The 27,747-nt window shown below is 57.1% G+C and overlaps 1 protein-coding gene across 2 annotated transcripts; it reads right to left on the reverse strand.

Annotated features, from left to right (window-relative positions):
- Window positions 1–16: 16 nt before the first annotated feature.
- LOC123355678 (mitotic spindle positioning) lies at window positions 17–26,093 on the reverse strand. 2 transcript variants are annotated; one of them, XM_044998223.1, is made up of 6 exons: window positions 25,904–26,093; window positions 21,483–21,711; window positions 5,759–7,997; window positions 4,197–4,414; window positions 3,135–3,173; window positions 17–665 (listed from the first exon to the last, which is right to left on the reverse strand). In XM_044998223.1, exons 2-6 carry the CDS (start codon window positions 21,540–21,542, stop codon window positions 576–578), a joined length of 2,646 nt encoding a protein of 881 aa, XP_044854158.1. In that variant the 5' UTR covers window positions 21,543–21,711; window positions 25,904–26,093; the 3' UTR covers window positions 17–575. The 2 variants fall into 2 exon arrangements, with proteins under 2 accessions (XP_044854158.1, XP_044854159.1); XM_044998224.1 differs by lacking the exon at window positions 25,904–26,093 and adding an exon at window positions 22,931–23,776.
- Between the last annotated feature and the right edge of the window lie 1,654 nt (window positions 26,094–27,747).

A 27,747-nucleotide genomic window follows, 5' to 3' on the forward strand; every position in this document is an offset into this window, starting at 1 on the left:
GCTGGGAAGAATGAGGGGAGGTATGACTCTTTAATAAATTATTAGCAAAATAAACAACAGCGTTAATATATATATTTTATATAGCACTGCATCTCCGCAGATCATATCAGCTTCTCCTCTGATTCCCATTTCGATGCTTGTGAAGATCCAAAGACGGCTCTCTATCAAGGGAAGTTCTAATGGCGTGGTAGCTAAGCACCTAAAGACAGCTTCAGAAATAACTTCTTTTGCCAGCCATGGGGACACAGCTCGGAGTTAAATTACAGTCCGCGTTTCATTTCATCTCGCCTGTATCTACTTGCAGAGAAGATTAAACTAAAGTGATCCATTTCGCCACCTTAAAAATATTCCTTTGGCAGGTGGGGATACAAGCACAAGCTAAAATTTTTAAACAGTCGCCTTTTTAGATTTAAACGTATGCAATTTTCAGAAGTCCGTGAGTCTTAACAATCATCACGTGGAGAAACAATTGGATGATTTGTACTTAGCAGAGATTGAATCCAAAGCGGAGTAAATGTAAATACAAAGCAAAGTCTGGCAGGGTCACTGCTCTTCCCTTGGCTGCGAGAGCTTCGTCAGGCATTATCTTTGTTGAAGAACTGTCCTGATTCCCAGCGTTTGGCCATGGCATTCTTGTGGCGAGTCACTCTGGTGCTTTCTAAAATCTAAAATTAAACACAAAATTATAGACTGATGCCTATGCACTGGCTTTTTATTTTTATAATACTGTGTTTGTTCCTTAACCTTCCCTTCCTCCCACCCTCCCCCCAAAAATCTCAGGCCTGCCTAACATTTTCAGCAGCACACACTGATCTGAATTGTCTTAAGTTCTGAGAGCCCAGTTTGACACATTTCTGTCTTGATTTCAGAAGAGTTGACCACCCACAGCTCATGGAAAATGTGACTGGTGGTGACTCAAGTTGGGCACTTGAGAATTAAGTTGGAGGCTGCTTTTAAAAAATCCCAACATCAGGCCCTTACTGAGGAAGGCGGAGATAAGGTAGCCAGGCCTGCTCCCATTGAAATCGGTGGGAGTTTTGCTTTTGAAGCAGGCACATCTGCCAGACTGACCGGCTAGTTACACATTTCTACATCCACGGGGTTAATCACAATAATTTCCCACCCTGCTATTAACTGTTACTGCACAGGGCAGACGGACTGACAGCAAGTGAGGTCAGAATAATTGTGACTGTATCTATAAACCTCTGGACACTGCAGTGTCTAAGCTTTTCACACTCTAATGTATTTATCATCCCAACACCCTCTATGAGGCAGGGCAGTGCTATTATCCCTGTTTTACAGATGTGGAATTAAGGCAAAGAGATACTAAGTGACTTGCCCAAGGTCATGCAGGAAGTCTGTGGCAGAGAAGGAAATTGAATCTTAGTCTCACTTAATTATTTCCCTGGCGTTGTGAGGGCCTCAGGCACTGATGCACCTCAGCTCCTCCTTCTCTGCTTGTGGCATGTAACAGTCTAGTCTCCTGTAAGCTCTAATACTTTGGCCTCATTCCGATTGTTGGGTTAGAGTGCGGGTGTTGGTGTTGGCCTGTGATATACAGGAGTTTAGACAAGATGATCTAGTGGTCCACGCTGGCTTTAAACTCCATGACTCCCAAGTTGCAGGCTACTAACCACCGGACGGTCCTTCCTCTTCTTTTCCGGGAGCATTTGCTCTTGGATGTGTCTCTGTCAGCCCACTCCTCTCTCCCCTGAGGCCCCTCTCTCATCTTTCTTGCCTAAGTGCTGTGTTTAGTCAGCCCAATTCAGCTGTTTGAAGATGCTCTTTAGTAATCCATGAAGTTTGGAGAAGAATTTTCCATCCCCAGCAGAGACCAGCTCTCTGCAACATTCCAGCGTACGCCAGGCCTGAGCCACTGCGTGGACAGGCAGCAAACACCTCAGGCCTGGTTCACTGCTGCCCAGCACCTTGTGCCATCTCTGACCAGGGCTGCCCAGAGGATTCAGGATGCCTGGGGTCTTTGGCGGTGGGGGGCCTCCGCTGCCGAATTGCCGCCGAAGACCCGCCCTGAGACCCGCCGCCAATGTGCCGGAAGGATCCCCCGCCACGAGTCTTCGGGGCACTTCGGCGGCGGGTCCTGGAGCGGAAGGACCTCCTGCCACCTAATTGCTGATGGCTACCCGGAGCGGAAGAAGTGAAGGACCCTGCTCCAGGGGCCTTGAAAAACTCTCGTGGGGGCCCCTGTGGGGCCCGGGGCCTGGGGCAAATTGTCCCTCTTGTCCCCGTCTCTGGTGGCCCTGTCTCTGGCACCAGTGGCCGACAGGTATAATCTGCTACCATTCCGGCTGAGCAGCCCTTTACATCCCTTTGGCACCGATGTCAACAACAGCACAAGGTGCAGAGCAGCAGAGACTCAAGGCCCTGTCTGTTTCGGGTAAATGTCCGCGTCCAGTAACGTTCCTTTTCCATCAGATGACGTGAAACTTCAGGAATTTAACATGGTGCCTTTGCGATGCGTGCCCACGAGGACCAAGAAATGAAGGCTCCCCACAGCCTGAGCTCATAAAACTAAACCTAGAGTTGGATTGAGACTCAGATCAGGACTTCCCAAAGTCGTTCAGAGACCCGGACTCGGCCAAGAAGGCTCTCGGCCTCCGGGGGCTGGATTCCCGTCTGATGTTCGCCAATGCTGAAGGGTATTTGGATCGGGCCTATTTCTAATGAACTCACTACTAGTGTTAACCCACTGGAGTTTCCCTTCACCCTGCCTGGGGCTGGCTCCTAGCACAGTCTGACCTTGGAGTGAGAGACTGGCTAGAAAAAAAACTTCTATTCTATTCCTCTCACAATGGAATAACTTCCTCCATGCAAAGGCAGACAAAGCAGCTACACGGCGCAAGGAGAGGCTGTTAACCCTTTCCCTGCCCTTTGCATTCCACAGCCACACACGGAGGTGCCCTCACAGTTCTTTCCTGAAGTGCCTGTTGGAGCGGGACGTGACATTCGGAGGCCTGCTCAGTGATTGGAATCTTCCTGGCTAGAAGGGGCCGTGGAAATGAGTGCCGGAGAAATGCAGACATGGTCTGGACCAAGTGGGTATTTGGGGGGAGGGAGGTGGGTCTGAGAAGACAGGGGAAATCCAGAGTCAAGGCTTAAGTGTTTGATGTATTTACCTCTGCATTGATGTCGTCACTTGCTTCAATGCTCGCATACTGCAAGAGGGGGAAAAAAGGGTCAGAGGAAAGGAGCACAGACCCCACCCACTGCCAGCCCTCCCAAAGTGGGTGGGGAGGAACAGGGCACAGGCACAGCTCCAGCTGCAGAGCTCGCTGGGTGCGGAGGGGAATCCACACTGACGCAGTGGCTAAGGGTGTGTCGACGCTGCCATCAGAGGCGTGATGGCAGCATGCGTGGACGTAGCCAAGCTAGCTCTGATCTAGCTCTGATTTAGTTGGGGTTGGGCCTGCTTTGAGCAGGGGGTTGGACTAGATCCTTCCTGAGGTCCCTTCCAACCCGGATATTCTTAGGGGGACCAGATACCAAGTGTGAAAAATCGGGACAGGAGGTGGGGGGTAATAGGATCCTCTATAAGAAAAAGCCCCAAATATCGAGACTGTCCCTATAAGATTGGGACATCTGGTCACCCTAGATATTCTATGATTCTACCTAGCTCCAAGAACAATAGGTGTGACTTGGCAGCATTGGTACAAGCCCGCCCAGCCCCTTGGGGATGTATTCAAGCGGCTAGCCCAGGCTGCCACAGCTTCACTGCTATTGCTAGTGAAATCAAAGCTAGCGTGGGTAGGTCTCCGTGTGCAATCACCCCTCTGCTTGTGGCACAGACAGACCCTCAGGCAGCGCAGCTGCTGCACCCTCTAGCCAGCCTCCCTCCCTGCAGGATCTGGGCACCCGCAGGCCCAGGAAGTAGGCAGGTTTCACAGGCAGGGAGCTGAGCTGAGTCACACCCAGGGAATCCACAGCAGAGCCTGGAACAGAACCCAGATCACCGAAGCCCTGGCCTGGTGCCTTAACCTACAGCTTTTCCGACCATCCAAGTGGCAGGTGACACAGGGCAGCATGGGAGGCTCAGCCTCTCCTCTCATAGCCAGCACCACGTGCAACGGCGACAAAATTTCATGGCCTTTTATTACCTGAGCAACTGCATGGCCATGCTTCCCACCCCCTGCCCACTGCTAGAACGTGCCTGTGATCCAGGCCGGCCCCGGGGCGCTCACCTTCCTGTCTTCTTTCAGCTTCAGCTGCTTCTTCTCGTCCCGCGGGGGCCCCGTGGGACCGTCATGGGCTGTTTCAGAGGCGTGTCTGCCCGTGTAGCCCTGATAGGGACTGGGCACGTTAGGTGGAGAGGCCGACCCCGGCGTCCCTGACTGGTGCGAGGCAGGGACAGAGACGGGGGATTCAGTCACCCAGTAGCTGTCAGCGATGCCCGAGGCGGCTTAAAGAGAAAGATACACGTGCAAAGGGAGCAGATACCGGGGATGCGTTTTCAGAGGTCACCGGGCCCATAGGATATAAAAACCAGGAGCAAGGGCTCAGGAGTTTTCCTTTGGTCTGGGCCCAGAGTTCGGACCCGCAGCTGAACACCCCCAGATTCCAGAGGAGTCCTGGGTGGACGTTCCTGCTCTGACCCATCCCTAATTCTATTAAGACCGTCCGCTACGCTTTCTCCACCCCAGCACAGCCTCCGCCCAGGCAATCTGGGCTGGATCCAAAGCCCACTGGATCCAAAGCCCGACGGAAAGACTCTCAGGGACGTCAGATGGCTTTGGATCGAGCCGCTCTGTGCTGCAGGAGTGGAATCCCTGCCTAAGGAGGGTTAAGTGTTGTTTGCTAACAGGATCCTACTGGAGAGCGGAGCAAGTCCTTGCAGGGAGGAGTTTCTTTGCCCCCCCAACGTTCTCAGGGATGTTTGCCCCAGAGGTGTGGAGGGGACGTGGCGTTTTTAACCTTTACTCTGTTTGTTTGCTCGCAGCTGGGCAGCTTGCAAGCCGTGACTGGATTCCCAGGGGTGTGGGAGGCTGACACGGGAGAGGAATGAGCAAACAGGGGAAGGTGCCCTGGCGTGGCATCTGTCTGAGTCAGACCAGGAGGCGCTCCTTGGGGAGATGCGTGTTTGCCGGAGATGGGGCTGGAGCCAGGAACTTGGGTTCTGGATTTGAATTCAAACGTGGGAAGCGGTGGGGTGGGATAGGGGAACAAGGATCTGGGGTCCCAGTTTGGGCCCAGAGCGTAACCCCTTGTGAGGCCTTCTCTTAGGCTGCAGGCTCCTTGGATATCCATTGAGGGAAAAACTCCTCTCTGCTCAGGGGGCCAGCACCACCTGTGTGCACCATCTAAAGCCTAAAGGCCTGGTTCTCAGTTACTCCATTCCTGGGCTTAGGACAAGGATGGGAGGTGTGGGAAGGTGAGATAGGCTGGTTGTTCTCCCCCAATTCTGGGACTGTGCAGGGACCTGCCCAATGGTTCCCATGGTCCCCTAGGGGCCTTTGGAAGCACAGAATAGCTCTTGGCCATGGCTCCACCTGCTACACTGGGAACTGGGCCAGCCGGGGAGGTCGCCTGAGTGTGTTCGGGGGGCAAAAATCCTCCCGGGGCTGTTTCCACGCACTCTAAGGCCCCCTTATGCAGCCAGGGCAGATAAAAGGGGGCCCTTCTGTCACCAAGAATCCCGGGGCATAAGGACATTGGTGATGCATAGGACTCACGCCGGCCCTCTGCAGGAGGGGTGAGTGTCACCCCAGGGGAGCGAAGCCCCATAGTTCTGTCTCTCTCGCCTCACCTGAACTCTGAGATGAAAGCTGAGGCCGGAAGCCCTTCTCCCAGGCAGAGCTGTCATTGCTGGCTGGAGAGAAGCTGTCAGTCGGCAGCCTGTGCCTCCGCTGCTCCTGCAGCTCCTGTTCCCTCTGCAGAGCATTCCGGATCTCCTCCTCGATCAGCCAGGACGTCTGGGGCTTGCACTTCTTCAGGGTGTACTGGTCCTCCTGGGCGCCCGCTGGCTCCAGCATCTTTTCCTTTCCGAGCAGGCCCTGTGTCCCCTGGTCACTCACAAAGGAGATCTTGGGTTTCCAGAACGGAGTGGCAAAGTATTCCTTGTGCACCCTGACCCTCTCCTCCGGACTCGGTGTGGAATCTGCCCTCTCTGTAGTGCTGGGGCACCTCGCCCCGAAGGAATCCTCATCCACCAATTTGCTGCAGCTGCCAGACGGCTGATTGCATGACAGCAGCTCATCCGCCATGCTTCTCTTATTGGTGTTCAGCGTAGAATATGGCTGATAAACCTGGAAGCTTATTAGATTCACGTTGTGGTTAGGGACTCTCTTTCCATCTGTGGTGCTCTCCGTGGGGCCGAAGCTGCCATCCATGGCTTGCTGTACTGCAAATTTGCCGTTCAGGGGCCCCGTTAGATCCTCTGATTTCTTTGCAAACACTGTTTTGTGTGGGGCCGGGAAGGCATCCTCCTGCTCGAACACTTTCTTGCGCTCACCCAGTTCCTGCTGCGTCCCCTTATCGTACATCCCCAGTAGCCTCCCTTCCTTCTTCAGATCTTCTTCCCGCTTGGTTTCCTGCTCGATCTCCCTCTGGACGTAGAAGGAAACACGGCCTTTGTCTTTCACTTTCCTGGAGGAAAATAGAGATGTGGAGAGGAGGGGCTTGGTCTGGATTTCCACCAGCTCGTTGCTGCTGGTCTGTCTCTGGATCCCTCTCTCTTTCCGTAGGCTTTCCTCCCTCTCCATTGCCAAGCGGATTTCCCGTTCAATGGGCGTCTCATTCCTGGCCTTCAGCTCTTTGGCGGGATCCTGGTTGCTGGCTTTGAAATCCAGCTGAGTGTCGAAGACTTCATTGGACATGCTTCCATCGCTAATGTAACCTGCGCTGGACTCATTGGACATTTCACCCAAGCCGGAGTCCAGGTCATCTCTGGAAGATGCTTTGGTCAAGCTGGCCATTCTCCCGTTGGGATCTTCCCTTTCTATACCAGCCTTTTTGGGAGCATACAGCTCCTCAGCCATGGGTGTCTTGTACACCACATCATACCCGTTGATCTCTCTCTGGCTGGGTGCATTGGCATCGTCATAGTCCATAAACATCTTCACCACAGCCTCAGCGCTGTGCCACTCTCGCTCACAGGTGTTCTGAGTTGATTCTGGCTTTGGAGACATAACTTGCTGCCTTGGGCTGAAGAGGAGGCGCGGGTTAGTCTTTTCCAGCGTGAGGAACTGTTGCCGGGCAGCGGCAAAGTTGATCTGCTCCCTGTCTATGTTTTCAGGGTCGACGGGTGTCCTCACTTGTGCTGGGGAAGGGTTATCAAAGCAAAGGGCAAAGTTGGTGGCATAGCCTCCTCCCTGCTTAGCCTCATGCCTACCAGCTGAGCCTGTGCTTAGAGAATCCAGCTCCTCCATGGAGTTCCGCTTCTTAGCCATGGTGGAGCTTTTCCTCACCACCTGGCTTTGGATAACCTCCTTCCTCTCCTCTTCGAGCTCTTTTGCTTTCTCGGGAGAGATGTCCAAATGGGTGAGCGGGTAATTCAGCTCTTCTTCATCATCCGAGTACAGCTTGGATGGCTTCCTCTCCTCTTTATAAGCCCTGACATCATACAACATCCCCGACTTCACAAGCTCTAGTTTGGACTCTCTGTCTGGAGGTGGAGTCCAGAGATCCCTTCCAGCAGCCAGAGAGTTTGTTGCTAATTCAGATCTGTCTTCTGGCAGATAGCTGGGTCTCCAGTCGTGGCCATTTTCAGCCTTGCAGTTGCCCTGGCTGTAGGGAGCAAACATGTCATCGCTGCTCTCGGCTCTCAGTTCTGCAGACGAGCTGCCTTGGTGAGTGTTGCATTCAGGAGTTGTGTGAGGGATATGGAAGATCAGGTTTCTGGTGACTCTGTCCATTTCCTGGGGCGATTCCTCAGTCAACTCTTCAGAAGCGTCTTCCTGGACTCTGAGCTGCAGTTCACCTATGGGGTTAATTGCGGGTTCCTCATACACCTGAAGGCCTTCTGCATGAAAGACGTTTTGCTGTCCCTAAAGCGGGAGAGAAGTCACATGTTAGAGAGAAACACAAGGAGCAGAAGTCACAAATGAGTATGAAAATGCTGCTCATTCTCCTGACACCAGTGTTCCATTCTGATCCCAGAGTTACTCCTCTGCTGATCAGCAGCTGATGTCCAGGGCCATGCAGGTCAGCTTCCTAGTGGAGGCAAAATCAGCAATGCAGATTATGGATCTATTCTAAGCGTAACTTGTCTTATTTACACATATACAGCAGTTCCCAAACAGAGGTGGTCAAAGAGCATGCAGGGGAATCCTCCAGGAATCTCAACCCAACACTAATGTCTGCTTCCCTGGGAGCAACTCTGCATCAAGAATTGCCTAAAATCAGAGTCCACAGCAGGCAGCAAATTCTTGTGCTGCTCTCACAGCCCCTTCTCTCCTGAAGCTGCCCCTACACAAAAACCTTGCATAAGCCAAAACTAACAACACTGCATATCTTCTTAAGACTCAGAACTTGCTTGCACACTCAGAACTTGGAACAGCGCCACCTGGTGACAGCTGCCATAACCCACATAATGCTGTGGAAGGCATTTTGGGGCACCATATGATGAAAACATATTGAGGAAGTGGCTGGTGTGTATGTAGCATCGCTGCCTTCTACTGGAGAGAATCAGGACTGCTCAACTATGTGTCATAGGCTCTACATTGCTGGCACAAGGGATTCTCCTTTAGCTCAGTGCTACAGACCTGTGTGTCTAGAGCAGGAGGATCTGAGTTCTACTGCTGTAAAGTTCTCTGTGGCTGTGGTGCTTAGCACAATGATTATGTTAGCCCATGGGAGTGTTATGAACACAGGATGTTCAGAAATCATAGAATCATAGAATCATAGACTTTAAGGTCAGAAGGGACCATTATGATCATCTAGTCTGACCTCCTGCACAACGCAGGCAACAGAATCTCACCAGGGGAGGGGATCGTATTTAGAGAAGACCTAGGCAGGGACAGACAACCAAGCTCAGACAGCAAAGGGGAATGAAACTGTGGATGGAAAAAACACGTCATTTAGCGTTCACATTTTATAGCTCTCGCAGATTTCCCCCTCTCGAGCCAGGGAAAGATAAGTGCCAGCAACTAGGATATATATTTGAAATGATCGAAAGGGTGCGGCTCATAAACACAGTTCAACGGCTCATAAAATGCAGTGAACTTTAACCCAAGTATCGTGCAAAACAGAAATAAATTCCAGCCCTTGACCTTGGCTTTTATGCCGTCTCATGCCAATTGTTCATTATGAAACCTGCTGAAGGTGGCAACAGCAGCAGGAGAGTCTATGCTGATCCTCCGATGACTGCAAAGCAGTTACCTCCCTTGTCGTTGCAGGAGCTATATTGCATCCTGGCTCGGTTAGTGGAGCACAGAGGTCTCAGGGATGGAGTGCTCCATAGATACTACACAGTGCGTTCATTTATGTACTGGGGCATGGCTGGGATTCCAATGTGTCTATGTAACAAGCCTTGCCACGCACATTAGCAGGAATCGAACCGTTCAGCACCAAAACCAGAGTTCTCCATTTGAGCTAAAGGGGACGCTCCATCCAGGGGTAGTAAGTAGCCAGCTGTTATAGTAGCTGGGGACACTAGAAGGAGACAGGATTACATGTATCAAGTGAAACCCTGATCCAGTGCCCACTGAAGTTAATAGAAATAGCTTCAGGAGGTTTTGCATCAGGCTCAAAGTAAGTATATTGCACCTTGAACATAAGAAGAACGTAAGAGCAGCCATACTGGGTCACCTAGGGTGACCAGACAGCAAGTGTGAAAAATCGGGACGGGGGTGGGGGGTAATAGACATCTATATAAGAAAAAGCCCCAAATATTGGGACTCTCCCTATAAAATCAGGACATCTGGTCACCCTAGGGTCACCCCAAAGGTCCATCTAGCCCAGTATCCTGTCTGCAGACAGTGGCCAGTGCCAGGTGCCCCAGAGGGAATGAACAGAACAAGGAATCATCCAGTGATCCATCCCCTGTCGCCCATTCCCAGCTTCTGGCAAACAGAGGCTAGGGACACCATCCCTGCCCATCCTGGCTAATCGCCATTGAAGGACCTCCATGAATTATCTAGTTCTATTTTGAACCCTGTTATAGTCTTGGCCTTCACAACATCTCTTCACAACCTTGACTAAAGGTTCATGGGCTCCTGACGCAGTAGCGTAGCTGAGGGGGGGCAACGGCCGCTCCCCCACCAAGCACAAGTGGCGCCTTTTTAATTTTACTCACCCAGGAGCAAAAAAAAAGGTGCCACCCACTGTGGCGCTTTTACTGACGGGGGCGGCACTCCGGGTCTTCGGCGGCACTTCAGCGGCGGGCCCTTCACTAGCTCTGGGTGTCTTCGGCGGCACTGAAGCTTCATCGCCGAAGTACCACGAAAGAGCCGCGGAGCGAGTGAAGGTCCCGCCGCCGAAGTACCGCCAAAGAGCCACGGAGCGAGTGAAGGTCCCGCCGCCGAAGTACCGCGAAAGACCTGCGGAGCGAGTGAAGGTCCCGCCGCCGAAGTACCGCCACAGACCCGCGGAGCGAGTGAAGGTCCCGCCGCCGAAGTACCGCCAAAGAGCCGCGGAGCGAGTGAAGGTCCCGCCGCCGAAGTACCGCCAAAGAGCCGCGGAGCGAGTGAAGGTCCCGCCGCCGAAGTACCGCCACAGACCCGCGGAGCGAGTGAAGGTCCCGCCGCCGAAGTACCGCCAAAGAGCCGCGGAGCGAGTGAAGGTCCCGCCGCCGAAGTACCGCCACAGACCCGCGGAGCGAGTGAAGGTCCCGCCGCCGAAGTACCGCCAAAGAGCCGCGGAGCGAGTGAAGGTCCCGCCGCCGAAGTACCGCCAAAGAGCCGCGGAGCGAGTGAAGGTCCCGCCGCCGAAGTACCGCCACAGACCCGCGGAGCGAGTGAAGGTCCCGCCGCCGAAGTACCGCCACAGACCCGCGGAGCGAGTGAAGGTCCCGCCGCCGAAGTACCGCCACAGACCCGGAGCGCCACCCCATCAGTAAAAGTGCCGCAGCGGGTGGCACCTTTCTTTTTCTCACTCCCCCTGTTCCCTCCACCTGGCTACGCCCCTGTCTTGACCCCATCAGAGACCCTTAGGATCACCTAGTGTGACCAGCTGTATAACCCAAGCCAGAGAAACTCACCCAGCAACTCCTGGAAAGATACCCTGTCTTGATATAAAGACTTCAAGCACTGGAGGATCCCCCAGCGCCGTAGGTCAGTTGTTTCAATGATTAATGCCCCTCACTTTTAAATATTTCCACTTATTTCTGGCCTGCAGCTTCAGCTTTCAGCCACTGAATCCTGTAATGCCTTGTACAGCTCAATGAAAGGGCTGCTCTGATGCGGCCGCATCTCTCCCAGCTGTGACGTTGCTGCGGTCAGTAATATGGTGTCACCTGCTAAGGCTAGCCATTGCATGGGGTTTAAACGCATCAGGCATGAAGAAGCAACAAGCCTCATGTTTGAGTTATGTGAGGAACGGCTCTGCCAGCCACTAGAGAACTTTGCAGAGCCGTTCCTCCCGGGAGCTGAGTGCTTTACAAATACAGCTGGAGGTTAGGTAAATATTATGACACCCCATTTTATAGTGGGGGAAATAGACTGACAGATTAGCGCAAGATACTAGGGTATGGAATGGAACCCAGGAAGGCTCATCTCTTGCTCTAACCACTAGACCCCACTCTCCTCCCAGAGCTGAGTCCCGCTCCTAATCACTACCCCCCATTCCCTTCCCTGAACGAGAACCCAGGAGTCCTGACTCTCAGTCCCCTACTCTAACTCTAACACCCCCCTCTCTGGCAATGGTAGCTGCAGCCCTTCCTACTGCGTGACTGGTGCAGGACATCTGCTCCGAGCAGAAGACTCCCTGGAGCTATTTCAGACTCGTTCGGAAGCCATTTCTGCAGAGCTTCTGGGAAGCCCCTGCCCCCAGGTGAAAGGGTCAAATTCAACACCTGGAGAAAGCTGGGGCAATGCACTGGCACTGAAGCCACCTCTGCTTCTAGCAGGTCTGAATGGCTCCCACAGGCTTTTCACTGCACGGACACTGACCTGCTCATAGAGTCCCTGGGTCAGCAGGTGTAAGGTGATTGACTCCAGGGATGGATTGGACCCGTTGTGCACTGGGAACCGAAATCCAATGGAGCTGCAGTTCCCAAGAGTTTATGCTCCGCTGAATTCTTATATGACTCTCTCATTTCCTACCGGCGGGTAATTATCCTTCCTTTATAGCTCCTGACTCCACGGAGATTGGAAACGTTATCACCCACCTGCAGCTTATCTCCTGTCCAGGGGTCAGAAGTCCCTGCTGGGAGTGGCTTTGCCGTTGTGGAATGTGGGTGGGTGTCAGCACTGGACACGTCATTGTACGCGCCACAGTCCTCCGACGGCCCTGCCACAGAGTGAGCAGCCAACTGGAGCAGGCACCTGGAGCGGGAACGTTTTCCAAAGCCCAGAGCCTCAGCGGGAAGCGTGTGGGAGTCAGGCGCTTCAATCCCTTTGAGGATCGGCACCTCAGGGGGTAAAGTCCTGTTGAAAGTCAATGGGACTCCAAAGCGGGCCTTGAAAACATTCCCCACTGTTGCAATGCAGTGTCGGATGGGAAAGGACCCGAGGGACTAGTGATTTGGGGTGCTCAGCGTTAGACACGTTAAAGGAGCCCGATTACCAGACAGCACTCAGCAGATCAGGCCCCTGTAAGGTGTCTGAAGTTGGGCACCCGGAGTCCCGAATCACTTTTGGAAATCTTGGTCCGGGGGCAGCGTGGCCAAGGGGGTGAGACATGGGAGGGGCAGGCAGGAAATATGCTCTGCCCATTTCTACCACAGACCTGCTGGCTGCGCACAAGTCACGTCCCAGCTGAGTGCCTCAGTCTCCCCATCTGTAAAATGGGGATAATGCGACTTAACCACCTTTCTGAAGTGCTGCGAGGTCGATGAAGGGAAGCCTCAACAAAGAGCATGAGAGTTTTATGCTGCTTCTGGCTCCCTGCTTCTGGCTTTTGTGCAGTGGGGTGGGCAGGCAGAAAGTATGTCCCTGTAGGATCCCCCACCCAGGATTCACGCACAGCTCCCCATGTGTCACACCTGCATGGGATCCACACATGCAGCACTCTGTGCTTTCTCCTGGCCTGCACCCTCTACAACCCCTGAATGAATGGCCAGGTTCCTAAACTCCCTGCCCCACTCCCAGGAGCCCGGGGAATGGCGCATGAGAAGAAGCGCTAACCCTTGGATGGATATTCATGATCCTCCAAGGAAGGCCCATGCCCACCTCCATTGTCTTTGGAAGCAACAGGGCTCTTTGCTAGTCCTGCCAGATTTCTCAATTACAGAGGGAGGAACATTGTGAGGGGAGCTGCTCAAGCAGAGGATTGGGGGAAGGGGGCTGAGGGAGGGATATGGGTTATATGCTTACAGTAAGAGACAGCGGCACCAGGACTCCTGGGTTCTATTCTCGGCTCTTCCTATGAGAAGAGGGGAGGAGAGGGGACAGACAGCGAAGGGGAGTTTGGTGATGCTAAGAGTGGGATTCCCCAGCAGATGGTGGGATTCCCCAAGGAAGGTCCCCCCCACATCCTGGGGATTCCTGCAGTGGTCACTGGGTAGCATTGTGGCTCCAAACAGGCCTGGAAGAGGAGTCTCTCTGGAGAGCACTAAAGCAGGTGGCCAGGGACGGGAAGGTTTGGGGCAAGCCTCTGCTAGTTGGGGGGTTCACTGCCCTGGAGTTTGGGGGGCAGAATGAGCGGCGCACTGGCAGCCTAGGCGAGGAGGAGGGAGGGGATGAGAGACCACGGACAGGAGTCCACAGACCAGATCATATTCCCCGCAGTGGGAGAATTTGGTACAGCCAAGAGGGAGGGAATCCCTGCCTGGCAGTGACCCTGCTGTCTGGGGAAACGCTCATCTGCTGGCCAGGGCAGAGTCACACCGTGCCACACAACGCATGGGTGCTGGGCAAAACCAGGGTGTCAATCCCAGTGCAGCTGGAGCCAGCCCCCACCACTGCATGCCCAGTGACTCAGCCCTTGCAGCTCCACAGGGGTGCTGGGGCACAGCAGGATGGGCAGAGGTGGGTGTAGCTGTGAGTCATGGAACGGTTAGGAGCATTAGATGTCGTGGCCTCTCATATTTAAAGGGCCTCCCTGTCACAGGGCCAGTTTCTCTTACAGCACATTCCTCGCCAGGGCGCTGGGATGGGCCGTCCCAACGTGCCCGGTCCCCATCACTCCAGGCCGCGCCGGCCCCAGGACGCCCGGTCCCCATCGCTCCAGGCCACGCCGGCCCCAGGACGCCCCGTCCCCATCGCTCCGGGCCGCGCCGGCCCCAGGACGCCCGGTGCCCGTCGCTCCAGGCCGCGCCGGCCCCAGGACGCCCGGTCCCCGTAGCTCCGGGCCGCGCCGGCCCCAGGACGCCTGGTCCCCATCGCTCCAGGCCACGCCGGCCCCAGGACGCCTGATCCCCATCGCTCCAGGCCACGCCGGCCCCAGGACGCCTGATCCCCATCGCTCCGGGCCGCGCCGGCCCCAGGACGCCCCGTCCCCATCGCTCCAGGCCGCGCCGGCCCCAGGACGCCCCAGCCCCATCGCTCCGGGCCACGCCGGCCCCAGGATGCCCGGTGCCCATCGCTCCGGGCCACGCCGGCCCCAGGACGCCCGGTGCCCATCGCTCCAGGCCACGCCGGCCCCAGGACTCCCGGTCCCCATCGCTCCGGGCCGCGCCGTCCCCAGGACGCCCGGTCCCCATCGGTCCAGGCCACGCCAGCCCCAGGACGCCCGGTGCCCGTCGCTCCGGGCCGCGCCGGCCCCAGGACGCCCGGTCCCCGTCGCTCCAGGCCGCGCCGGCCCCAGGACGCCCGGTCCCCGTCGCTCCAGGCCACGCCGGCCCCAGGACGCCCGGTCCCCGTCGCTCCAGGCCGCGCCGGCCCCAGGACGCCCGGTCCCCATCGCTCCAGGCTACGCCGGCCCCAGAACGCCCCGGCCCCATCGCTCCAGGCCGTGCTAGCCCCAGGATGCCCGGTGCCCGTCTCTCCGGGCCACGCCGGCCCCAGGACGCCCGGTCCCCGTCGCTCCAGGCCGCGCCGGCCCCAGGACTCCCGGTCCCCATTGCTCCGGGCTGCGCCGGCCCCAGGACGCCCGGTGCCCGTCGCTCCGGGCCACGCCAGCCCCAGGACGCCCGGTCCCCGTCGCTCCGGGCCACGCCAGCCCCAGGACGCCCGGTCCCCGTCGCTCCGGGCCACGCCGGCCCCAGGACGCCCCGTCCCCATCGCTCCGGGCCACGCCAGCCCCAGGACGCCCGGTGCCCGTCGCTCCGGGCCACGCCAGCCCCAGGACGCCCGGTCCCCGTCGCTCCGGGCCACGCCAGCCCCAGGACGCCCGGTCCCCGTCGCTCCGGGCCACGCCGGCCCCAGGACGCCCCGTCCCCCTCGCTCCGGGCCACGCCAGCCCCAGGACGCCCGGTCCCCGTCGCTCCGGACCGCGCCAGCCCCAGGACGCCCGGTGCCCGTCGCTCCGGGCCGCGCCTACCCCAGGAGGCCCGGTCCCCGTCGCTCCAGGCCGCGCCGGCCCCAGGACGCCCGGTCCCCGTAGCTCCAGGCCGCGCCGGCCCCAGGACGCCCGGTCCCCGTAGCTCCGGGCCGCGCCGGCCCCAGGACGCCCGGTCCCCATCGCTCCGGGCCGCGCCGGCCCCAGGACGCCCCGTCCCCGTTGCTCCGGACCGCGCCGGCCCCAGGACGCCCGGTGCCCATCGCTCCAGGCCGCGCCAGCCCCAGGACGCCCCAGCCCCATCGCTCCAGGCTGCGCCGGCCCCAGGACGCCCAGTCCCCATCGCTCTGGGCTGCACTGGCCCCCCCACACTCAGCCCACAGCAGCCCCCACTCTCTGTAATAATTTCCTCAGCAATGTATTGTTGCCAGCAACATGGACAAGAAAAGCAAGACCTGAATTGCTGCTTCTCAAGCCTGGGAGAGAAACCAAGGAGGCAGTGGGGCAACACCCAACCCTGCTCCTTACTGCCCCCTTCTCCTGCCCTCCAGCTCCTGGTCGGTAGAACGACTGCAAGGAGAGGCCAGAAGTAGCCCCGTCTCCTCGTTCCTGGGGGGGGGCCTGCTTCACAAACACAACTGGCTTGGTTCTTGCTCCTTTTATGCGTGAACACTGACCAAAACATACACACAGAGCACCCACAGGCATCTGGACACAGCCACTCACACCCACAGGTGCACACACACACAGAGACACAAACATGCATAAACACACACAGACCCGTTTGCACACACGTGAGCATGTTCACACACACTGGACTGGTGTACAGACGACGCACGCAGTACAGTGTGAGCGTTTGCGTCTCCTGGCTACAAGCGCTATGGCAGAGTTAGGCTGCATTACTAGTAGCAGTAGAAAGTTACACAGAAGCTGCAAAGTCTACTGAGGCCCCCACCCCGATCCAGCCCTCCCACCCCACCCAGAGCACAATGCACGTACTGTCAAATGGACCCTCCAGCACGGGCCTTCCAGTTCCCCATGGAGACCTCTCAGGGGGCATCCGGCTGGGCTGGTGTTTGTGAGCGAGCGTGTTTTTGAACTACGCACGTATGGGTTGGGGGCAGGGTGGGGTGACGCTGCCGGAGCTGCCAGGAGCCCACGGGCTGCATTGCCCTGATAAGCTCCTGGCCCCAAGTCAGTGGAGGAATTCCAAGAATTGGCCTGGACTCGCTGGTGGAGGCAAACGGTTGCTGAACCCGAGGCTAGTGCCCTGCTCCCTCCGCCAACGTGCACCTCATCGTGATGACCTGCACTTTGCAGCACCCTGGAACTATCAGGCAGTTGCGTTACTGCAGGGATTCACCGAGGGGGAGCCAGGGCCACAGGCCCGGCCCTTCTCCCGCAGGCCTCGCATTGGCTGCGTCGAGAGGTGGCTTTCGAGCCTTTGTCCTGCAGCCTGGAATGCACTGAGCCGTCTGCTGGGCAAACTACTCCCAGCCCTGTCAGAGACACAGGCGCCAAGATTTATGCCATCCCTGACCATCCATCACCTTCTCTGTCAGCAGCAAACTAGCCCCTCTTCGATCTCGACCCTAGCAAAGCCCGAGATCTGAACCATCCTGGCATTTGAGGGAAATCTTGTGGCTAAAATACTTTCCCTACCTCTGCCACAGGTTTGCCTTGTGACTTTGGGTTAGTCCCCGCCCCTCTCTGGGCCTCAGTTTCCCCATCTGTATAAAAGAGAAGATCACGCTGACCCATCGCACAAGTAGGGTTGTGAGCGTGAGTTCATCGCCCAAACCAGGCACCACATTCTCTATTACCCAGCAGCCCCTGGGTGCCACTGCCCAGCCAAGTGCCACATTCTCTATTACCCAGCAGCCCCTGGGGCCACTGCCCAGCCGAGCGCCACATTCTCTATGGGTACGTTTACACTTACCGGGACGGTCGACGCGGCGAGTTCGACTGCTCGGAGTTCGAACTATCGCGTTTGATCTAGACGCGATAGTTCGAACCCCGGAAGCGCTAGTTCGAACTCCGGTACTCCACCGCGGCAGGAGGAGTTGCCGGAGTCGACCCTGGAGCCGCGGAGTTCGCTTCCGCGGCGTCTGGACGGTAAGTGAGTCGAACTAGGGTAGTTCGAATTCAGCTACGTTATTCACGTAGCTGAATTCGCGTACCCTAGTTCGACCCCCGAGCTTAGTGTAGACCAGGGCTATTACCCAGCAGCCTCTGGGGCCATTGCCCAGCCAAGCACCACATCCTCTATTACCCAGCAGCCCCTATGGCCACGGTCCAACCAAGTGCTACATTCTGTCTATGTAAAGTGCTTGGAGCTTCGCCGACACACGGCACCGGCACCGGAGAAGGACGATGGTTGTTTGGATCCAAAGCTGGATCTGGAATTTGCCACCTGCACCCTTGTAACTGTCACCTGTGCAATATAAATTGCCCAAGGGCTGGGAGATCATACAGCTCATTGCCACATCAGCCGGTGCGTGGGAGATGCTGGATGAGTGACTGTCAAGTGGAGATGCCAGAACAAAGCCCCGACACCTGAGCGTGGTAGTCAGAGCTCTTTGCCTGTGGCTTATTGCTGAGGAGGAAGCAAATTCCTGGAAAGGGCAGGACTATGCCCGAGAGCCCTTGAAGGGTCCCAGACTGGCCTTCCCTAGCAAACACGTCAGGAGGAGGTGGGTTCAGGCACAAGCACTGTCCTGTTTACATTATGGGCGCCTCCCCCCGGCCAGGATTCCTCCCGTCCCAGCTGTGTATTCTGTCTGATAACCCAAGCGTTTGCTCTTGCGTAGCTGAGATGGGAGCTCTCGCCAACGCGCGGCACCCTAGCCCCTGAACACTCAGCTCAACAGCTGCAAAGCCTCCTGGGAGAGGGCTGATCCCTCGGGAGTCTCTCACTGGCTGCCTTGGTGCTCCCAGCCCAGGCCAGCCTGGGGACCTTGGGAATCAAACTCGGGCCTCTCTTGCCTCCCCCTAGGATGTTGCACTAACTCGGAAGCCTCCCCTGGGACTGGCGCTGTCACCATCACCCTGCTCTGCCAAGGACCAGGTGGCGGGAGGTGCTTCTGGGCAGCTCGTACTAAGGGGAAAGGCCTCCCCTTTCCACGGGCAGGCTGATGCTCGTTCTCTGCAGAGGACCCCCGTGCATCCTCCAGCTAACGAGCCAGCGGCAGGGGCAGGAGCGGGGGGGGGTGTTCTCTGGCATCCTTTGAGCTCACGGCGCCACCTTCTGGAAGTGCCACCTAGCGCGGGCAGCACCCCATGCCGCCTGCCACTTGACCGTGGCACCAGACAAAAGCGCCTCCTGATACATAGCGCTGCTGCCTGATCATGCCGTCCAGGGCCCCTCCTGACAACGGCACGCTGCTTCGACCCCTTTAAGGCCAGCCCCACCACTGTGCTTCTCCCTGGCCAGAGAAGCCCCACGTTCCAATGCCCCCGGGTGGCTTGGTGTTTCTTAGCAGCTGATCCGTGGTGGTTCTGGGGCCTCTTCCGTTGCTTTATAATTATGATTATTATTATTACTTAGTATTTTTATTACTCTGGCACCTAAGAGCCCCAGTCCGAGCCCAGGCGCCAGGCGCTGCACAAAACACCGAACAAAAATCCCGGCCCTGTTTTGATTTCCTGCCCCATTTGGAAGCTGAACAAGAGAGGGGAAAACCCGCTCCCCACGGGGGCATCGCAGAGGAAAGGGGAAACAGCAAGTTCAGACCAGTGCCGGGCACACCTCACCCTCTGCCAGGCCCTGGCCTCTCCCCCAGCCAGGCCAGGGAGACGCTGCTGAGCATCAACGTGACATCTCAGCAGAGAGACAGGGCCAAAGCTCTTCTCAGTGTGTGTAAATGAGAGCGAGTGGGCGCGAGAGAGCGACACCGCGATGCCCCCTCCCCAGCCAACCCCCCCCATCACTTCCTACAACGCGCCCAGAGCCCCCGGCACTGCAGCCGGCGTCAGATTTAGGCATCGCTCCCAGGCTAGGATCCCCGCTCACAGCAGAATCCAGCCTCTCCTTTTCATTTTAAAGCATTTTGCCTGGGAGAAACAATGCCGAAACCCTAGATCAGGGCTTGTTTACTAAGCTGTAGTTGAAAATCCCAGGTGTTTTGGGCAGGTTCACGCCCTCTGACTGACCAGCTCTGCTGTGACCCTGGTGAAAAAACACTCCCCGCTCCCAGGCCTCACCCAGCTCTGGCAGGGTTTTTTTAGTGAGTGTCGCTCTTGTTTTTCCCTGAGGCTTTTCCTGTCTACCTGGCCAGTGCATCTGAGTTGAGAGCGCTGTCCAGAGCGGTCACAATGGAGCACTCTGGGATAGCTCCCGGAAGCCAATACCGTCGAATTGCGTCCGCACTACCCCAAATTCGACCCGGTGATGTCGATTTCAGCGCTAATCCCCTCGTCGGGGAGGAGTACAGAAATGGATTTCAGGAGCCCTTTAAGTCGACAGAAATGGCTTCGTCGTGTGGACAGGTGCAGGTTAAATCGATCTAACACTGCTAAATTGGACCTAAACCCGTAGTGTAGACCAGGGCTCAGGCTCCAGTGTGCAGAAGCAGATGTGTTCTGGGCAGGGAGCATGGGGTCTCGTTCCCCATGGATCTGAAACAAAGTCCACTGTCTGTTAACATGGGTAAGAAAGATACCGCACCCTCAGGACGAGGGTGTGTCTAGTTCAAAATCAGGCGCTGGGATTTCTTGTACTCGTTAGCAGGTGTCACCGATGTTCTGGGTCTCAGAGCCCTGGGGTGTGTCACAGAACGCTGCTAGCGGCTGCTGGAGATTTCAGACAGCTTTAAGGAGAGCGCAGCTACCTAACGCAGCAAGTGAGTGCAGGCAGAGGACTCCTCCCAGCTGCTGAGTGTTTCACAGAAGGGCAGACAGAAGGTACCTGGTGTGTGGCTGAATACAGCAGGTGAATGCGGGTGGAAGGTCTCTGCTGCCCTGGTGAGCGTGCCAGCGGAATCTGGGTAGAACACACCTGCAGCAGGTAAGTCCAGGAAGGACGCTGCAGTGCTCCAGAGCGGCGATTTAGGCTCTCCCATCCCTCTGATGTGAGTGGCATGTTGATGTTCGCATAGTCCTGATCCCAGCAGGGCTCCCTGCACGGGAGGTGCTCCTGCACGGACAACCAGCTCTCCTCTTACACCAGCAGCTTCCAGGGGAGCGGTGAACTAACCAGTCTGTCTGGTGACAGCCAGGGTCACTTGGTGGTAACAACAGCTGATGTGGAATGTAGCCAAGCACTGGGCCAGCACTGAAATCCTGATTTCCAGTCCCCTGCTTAACCTGCTAGAGAACACTCGCCAAGAATGGAACCCAGGAGTCCTGGCTTCCAGTCTGAACCCCGTAGGGTACACTCCTTCCCAGAGATGGGAATAGAAAACACAGGCATCCTGGCTTCAGTTTGCCCCCTTTTCTAATCACTAACCCAGGGGTCGGCAACCTTTCAGAAGTGGCGTGCCGAGTCTTCATTTATTCACTCTGATTTAAGGTTTAATGTGCCAATCATACATTTTAACGTTTTTAGAAGGTCTCATTCTATAAGTCTGTAATATAGAACTAAACTATTGTTGTATGTAAAGGAAATAAGGTTTTTAAAATGTTTAAAAAGCTTCATTTAAAATTAAATTCAAATGCAGAGCCCCCCGGACCGGTGGCCAGGACCCTGGCAGTGTGAATGCCACTGGAAATCAGCTCGTGTGCTGCCTTCGGCACACGTGCCATAGGTTGCCTATCCGTGCACTAAACTCTACACTGTACTTAAGGCATGAAGAGAACCCAGGAGTCCGGATCCACAGCCTAACCCTAGGGCACACTCCAGCCCAGGGATGGAAAGGCTGTAGGACCCAGGAGTCCTGGCTCACAGTTCCTACTCCCCCCTGCTCTAATCACTAGGTCACACAGCCTCCTCTTAGCACCGGGGGTGAAGAGTCACATGAAGAAACAGCCTAGGAATGGATCACCATTGTGCTTACCTGTGCCCTGGGCTCCAGGGCGGCACAGAGGACCTGCCACGGCGGGGTGTATTTAAACATCTTCTCTCGCCCCTGGAATCACAGCTTGTGCCAGGAAGGCTGCCCCGTGGCACGCAACGCCGGGTCCTAGGCGAAAGAGCCGAAGTCCAGGGCAGACCCTCGGCCGTCAGTCTGATTGTGATGAGGCTCCCAGCCTCTGCAGGTTACAGCGATCCATCAGCGCGTAGAACTGATTGGAGCAGAAAGAGAAAGGGGATTTAGTCTGTTTACACCCGGCTGGGGAGCGACCAGTTATTCTGGAGCTGATCCCAGCTGGCAAGCGCTCCTCCTTCCACTTCCTCTCTAGGCGCTGCAGGGAGCTGGCTGCACCCTCTTAAGCAAGAGCCGCATGACACTCAGCAGGAATGGGGAAGGCAGGGGTGGGTCATGGCGGGGGGGGGGAGAGGACAAGCCAGGTGAACCTCATGGTTGCCTGCTCCCTTCCCTTGTGCTTCTGAGCTCCCATCCAGCCCTCTGAGCCGCTGCCATCCGGTTGGGCGTCCCCACCACTGTGCCTGCTTTAGGTTGTGTGTGTGTGTGTGTGTGTGTCTCTTTCTCACACACACACTCCCTTGGGCTCACTCAACTCCCTGGGAACCCTGGAACCCCAGATTGCCATCTCCAAAGGCAGCAGGCGGGTGGCACTAATGCCACCGCATCCCCCCCTGTCCCGAGAACGATCAGAAAGGAGCGAGTGTCCCTGGGAGAGGGGAACTGGCTGCAGGGGGCGGGCGGGACAGGGAAACAGAGGGAAGAGCTGGGCCTGCCTCATCTGGATGCCCCGGGGTCAGGGCACAACGGGCTCCAGGCATCAGCGTCACTTACGCCTGTTTCTTGGGCATGGTTCTGTGGCAGGCCATGTGCCCCGTGAGCCCGCAGGCCCCTGGAAGGATGGACTGACAGCTGGGCTCCCACGCGGCTGCGTAGAACAGGGACCCGGCTGGCTCTCACATGCCTAGATCCTGGGGAGGGTTTAGGCCTCATGTGCTTTAACGGGGTGTCTGTGCAGAGGAACACCCAGCTGGCTTTTTGGCAAAGGCATGGCACAGTTTCTGATCCGTCCCCTGTACAGGGATAGACTAACAGGGCTTTCCCAGCCCTCAGCGGTGTGATCCTATGAGCCACACTCACACGCGTGTTTGACGTGCGTCTGCCAACACGTATGACGCCTGAGTGTGTGAGAGACAGGCTGAAGTTGTCTGCTTACACAGCTTTCCCTGCCTCCTGCACATGCCTGCGTCATGTGTGTCCCTATGACACACAGAGCTGGATCTGGTTCCAGGTTCAGGGATAGAAATTTACGAGAAAGCCCCCAGAATTCCTGGGCCACTGGGATCCAATGATCTGAAACACCTGGTGGCCCGGAGGCCTGGACTGTCTGACATTCCTACTGATCAGATCTAATTTACCTTAATGTCACTTCCTCAATAGCAGAGAGATCCAGCGGCATCCGGAAATTAACCCTTTGGGCTGTTGGTCAGATTCAAGGTGCGTTGGCAGAGCAGGACATGAGGAGCCCAGGACAATGGGGTGAGGGTGGGGGGGCTGAAGGTCAGGAGGATTGAGGGAGCTCTAGGGAGCGGCTGACCCTAGCTGAGAGGAGCCTTTACTCCTGGGTTCAGGGTCCGGACAGCAGGCCGAGCCCGGCTCAGTACAAGGTCTGTGCTGGACCCGTGGCTGTTTGCAGCCTTGCTGGCGCGGAGCAAACCCCTGAGATTGCACCACTGACCTTTGCTCTGTGTGTGTTGAGTTACAGGAAATGCAAAGGCCTCTGGAAAGGGGATGCAAAGTGAAACGGAAAGTGCTGGAGAGTGCTGGGGTGTTCTTACCCCGCCAGGGGCTGGGTGGGTCACTGGCAGGCTAGCTAGCCTGAGAGTGCCTAGGACCCCACGGGTTGGGGAGCCGGCTAGAGGAGCCCTGCTCGAGGCCAGGAGCCGTTTGGAGGAGAAGAGGCCATAGCTGGCCAAAGGATGAACAGGACCAGAGATGGGCTATTGCCAGCCTCTGGCGTTCCAAAACCGAGAGTCTGGCCTGCCCCAAAAATCACGAGATTGGCTTTAAAATCATACAATTTTAAAGCAGTAATAAATATGGGGGTTCCTTTTCTTTGCCTTCTGCGCTCTCTGAACTGCTGGTGTGTGTGTGTGTGTGTGTGTGTGTGTGTGTCGGGGTCACGGTTCTGCAGGCTGGAGAGCTAGGAATGGACATCTGTTCCAATGCAAGTGGAGAATCTCCCATAATCCCAGGACTCCAGGAGCTGGGGCTGCAAGGAAAATATCCCAGCGTTGCAGGACTCCTTAGAAAATCGCAGGAGTTGGCACCACCAGGTGTGTCCAGAGGCTGCTGAAGCAGGGGCACAATTCAGGGCAGCCCCCAAGGCAGCTGTCACCTGTGCCAGCAGTTGCAGCACCTGATTTGGGGTGGGACCAGTGTGGAGCTGGCGGCGCCGTGCCAGGTCTGGCCCGGGGGAAAAGAGATCGGGGCAGCCGCCAGGATGCTTTTTGTTGCACCAGAAGTGCCTGTGTGAGCCTTGTGTCCAGGGGCTGGCGGGCGGATCTGTAGCTGCCGCCGGAGGAAAGGGGTAGCCATGCCTGTGTGGGTCAATGTAGCTCCCCCAGGGAAGGAGGCACCTCAGTGATTTGTTACCCTGACAAGGCTCAGGGCAGGGACTCGGGGACGAAGCTGCCCCAGGCTGGAAATCTGGCTGGATCCTGCAGTCCTTGCTCAGGCACAGGTGCCATCGCCTCCCACTGAGGAGAGCAGGAAACCAGGCCCCTTTGGGGAAGGTTTCTGCTGCTGCGGGTATCGAGCTGGGCTGGAAATCCCAGGCGATCAGCCCGTTGGGGAGTTCCAGCCGCCCAGGGCGAGAAGGGAATAGAGCTGACCTGAGCGTGGCAATCGCTCTCCCGGGCTGTTCACACGGGACTCCTGCACCTAGAAACGGGCCGGGGTTTAGTTGAGCTGTTTTTTCCCCTCAAGATAAACCCAGACTTGGTAACACCGAGGAGGCCCCGTCTGTCATCCCTGTCACAGCGTGGTCCCCGGAGGGGCTTTTCCGGCCTCACCCCCCCAACCCCAGCTCTCCTTCCCCTCTACCGCGTTTCATTGTATTCTTCCAGCAGGTCCCAGCCTGTAGTGGGGTTACATCGCGTGACAGGGCCCAGCCGGCTTCCCCACGTGCTTCTAGCACAGGGCACAGTCCAGACTGCATCTGCTTCTGCCTGCTTCATCCCGTCAGTTTGTGTTCAGCTGTAGCCCTGCTCGGTTCATTGACACGCTCGGTCAGCTGCCTGGCCTCCCATTAGAGCCTAATGAATCGACGCTGGGGCGGGTGGGCGCTGTCTGAGCTCCTGGTTCAGTACACTTGACTGTCCCAGTCCCCTGGCCTCAACGTGCTGCAGCGGGGCAGTTGCATTAGCCCATCCTGTAACTGGGGAAACCGAGGCACAGAGCGGGGCAGTGCGTGTCCGGATTGGCAGCGCTGTGCCCCACCCACTAGGCCGCTGGGGCTTGTGCAGTGCTCTGGGGACGGCTCTGGGATCGCCGATATCAGGGCTGGCCCTGCCACCAGCCACGCTGCGTTCCGGCTAGCCAGGGGCCCTCTTTGGCGCCAGCGGGGGCAGGGGCCAGCTCTGGCTTTTGAACCCCCCTGATGTTTTCAGAATTGGGTTGGGCTTCAGCCCGTTCTGAGGACAAGGGGCCATTTGCAAAAGGTCGAACTGGATTTGGGGTTCAGCCCCCCGCCCCAACTTGGGTTTGGATTTGGGCCACTGGGAAAGTCACCCGCAGAGTTTGGGGCGAGGGGCTGGTCTGGGGTTGGCTCCAGGCTCCTCCCTGCTTAGCGAGGGTTGGGCAGCTCCCTTCCCACAGGGCTCCTCCTTCAGTCCTGGCAGCGCAGCGGCTCCTGCTGGCAGGGATCAGCCTGTGCGAGGAGGCGGGTGAGCTCACCGGGCTGCTCATCCCGCCAGCTCAGCCCAATCCCATGGGGGTGCTGAGCGCCCTGCCGGTGCCCAGATCCCTGCAGGATCAGGCTCCATGACAGCTCCCTTCTGCAGTTCCTGGTGCATCTGGGGAACTCCAGCTCTGTCCGGACACTGCAGGAGCCCGGCAGAACTAGCCAAGGACGGAGGCTTCTCCTTCCGTGCTGGGGCTGAGGGGCTCTGGCAGCGCCCTGCAACCAAGACAGGAGCCAGGTCTCCTGGGCCGGGAGGTGGCAGAAGCCAAATGGAAGCTCCCCACATACGTCTGCCCGCCCCCCATCCCCGCCCCTGCGAGCCAGGAGCAGCCCAGCAGGATGGACACACCGGATCTTAAACCATTTCAGAGCAGCAATAGCCAGACGGATCCCCCGCCCCACCCTGCTGCACCGGATAGTCACTCACCTGCTGCAGGGGAGCATCTCTGGGGATTCCCATGGGGGGCAGGGGGTCCGGCACCTCCAGGATCACGGCCCTGCGGCCCTCAGTCCGCAGCTGCAGGACTCGGCAGGCCTGAGGTTCTGGACCATCTGTCGGCGAAAGCCGGGCTTTACCGGGATTTGCAGGCAACAATAGCTGATGGCTAGGCACAGGCCCAGGAGCTGACAGTGGAAATGCCAGCCCGGGTGCTGTAGGGAAGGGCGGACAATGGGGCGGAGGGGTGCTGACACTGAGGCCACGGGAATGTTGCTGATCAAAGGAAGAGCTTTAGCATCGACAACCCCCTCCCCCCCCGGCTGCAACAAACAAATCATCGGGATAAAAAGGGATGCAGGAAAGTTCTGCACCAGGACAGGAAGAGCCAGAGCCCGGCACATCTTCCTTCACCCCGAGCCCCCAAGAGAAGGGAAGAGCAGGAGAAGCTGGACAGGACGCCCCAGCCTAGGTCACCCAAGGAAAATGTAATGTGTGTCATGAAGTCCCTAGCGTGTAGGTGGCACCATTGCCCTCTACTGGACAGAATCAGGGCTGCTTAACTCTCAGTGTGTCATACACCCTATACTGCTAACAGCAGTTAGGGATTCTCCTTAAGCTCAAACCGGTGGGGGTCTGGTGCCTTCACAAGAGAAGGAGCCACGTTCAGGCCCCACTGTGACATGCAGCGTCGTGAGCCCATGGACTTGTCACACTTAGCATCTTGCTAGCGCCCTCCAGTCACGGCGCTCAAGTCATGGTCATGCTATAGAACATACCAGGGAAGCCTCACAATCCCTATCACGGCCATCCTCATGAAGCAACAGATCGGGGTTAACTTCCCCAGCCTCTGACATGCAGCCACCTCTGGGGTGGGGTGCAGCAGCTGTTGAAAAGCCCAGCACAGGTGAGGGAGCAGCGAGCCATGTGGTGGGGAACGCTGCCCTTACCCTACCTGTAGCCTGCAGCTCACCCGAGACAAACACCCCCAGGGGCCAGGCCAGCAAGCCCCACCCTGCCAAGAAAGCTCCCCGCGGAGCATGCAAAGGGCTTGCGGGACCTATGCAGATGCTGATCCTGCTATGCCCCTAGCTCCCAGTTTATTCTGCTCCCCATTTCACAAGAGCCAGACTGTCCCCCCCCCCACTTCATTTTTAACCAGAGACCGTGCACAAGCGGCTGGAAATACCAGCATCGCTCCAGCAGAACTGCCGTCAGCGCTATTGGGGCGTGGGGCGGCTGTTGCTGCCAGAAGCCGCATTCTCCAGCGATAATGGCTTCAGCGCAGTTCCCCTTCTCGTGTGCCTAGATTGTTATCTGCACAGAAAGGAGATTAAGGTCTGTATTATCCTTCCCCTCCTGACGCCCACTTCCTTGGCTACCTAGCGCTGTCCCTTGGCACAGTCACAGGGCTAGCTCAGGCTGGGGAATGGCCTCTCATGAAGGCCCAATGCTCCATGCAAGATCAGACATGGCCCTTAGCAGGAGACCATCATGCAGAGACCCTGCAGGAGACAGAGGAGGGGAACTAACAGGCCATTTCCATCTCGATGACTGAAGCACCTCCTCACGCTTTACCCCTCCCGTGGGATATGAAAGAGGTGGTATGAAGCCCCCAGACTCACCACTCTCCAAAACGGAACATGACCATAAGTGGTACGGGGTGGGCCCAAGGGCGGGCACTACAGGTATAATTATGCCTGCCAAGGAGGGGGGGAACTGGGACCCTGGGAAAAAGGCCCTGTGTCCTCGGCAGAGCTCTGCATATGCCTGCTTGAAATGAACGCCACTAAACATCGCACTGCCTGCACTTCTGGTCTCCTGCTTCCTGTCTG

The sequence above is a fragment of the Mauremys mutica genome, chromosome 24 (genome assembly GCF_020497125.1).
Source record: "Mauremys mutica isolate MM-2020 ecotype Southern chromosome 24, ASM2049712v1, whole genome shotgun sequence".
Classification (NCBI taxonomy): domain Eukaryota; kingdom Metazoa; phylum Chordata; order Testudines; family Geoemydidae; genus Mauremys; species Mauremys mutica.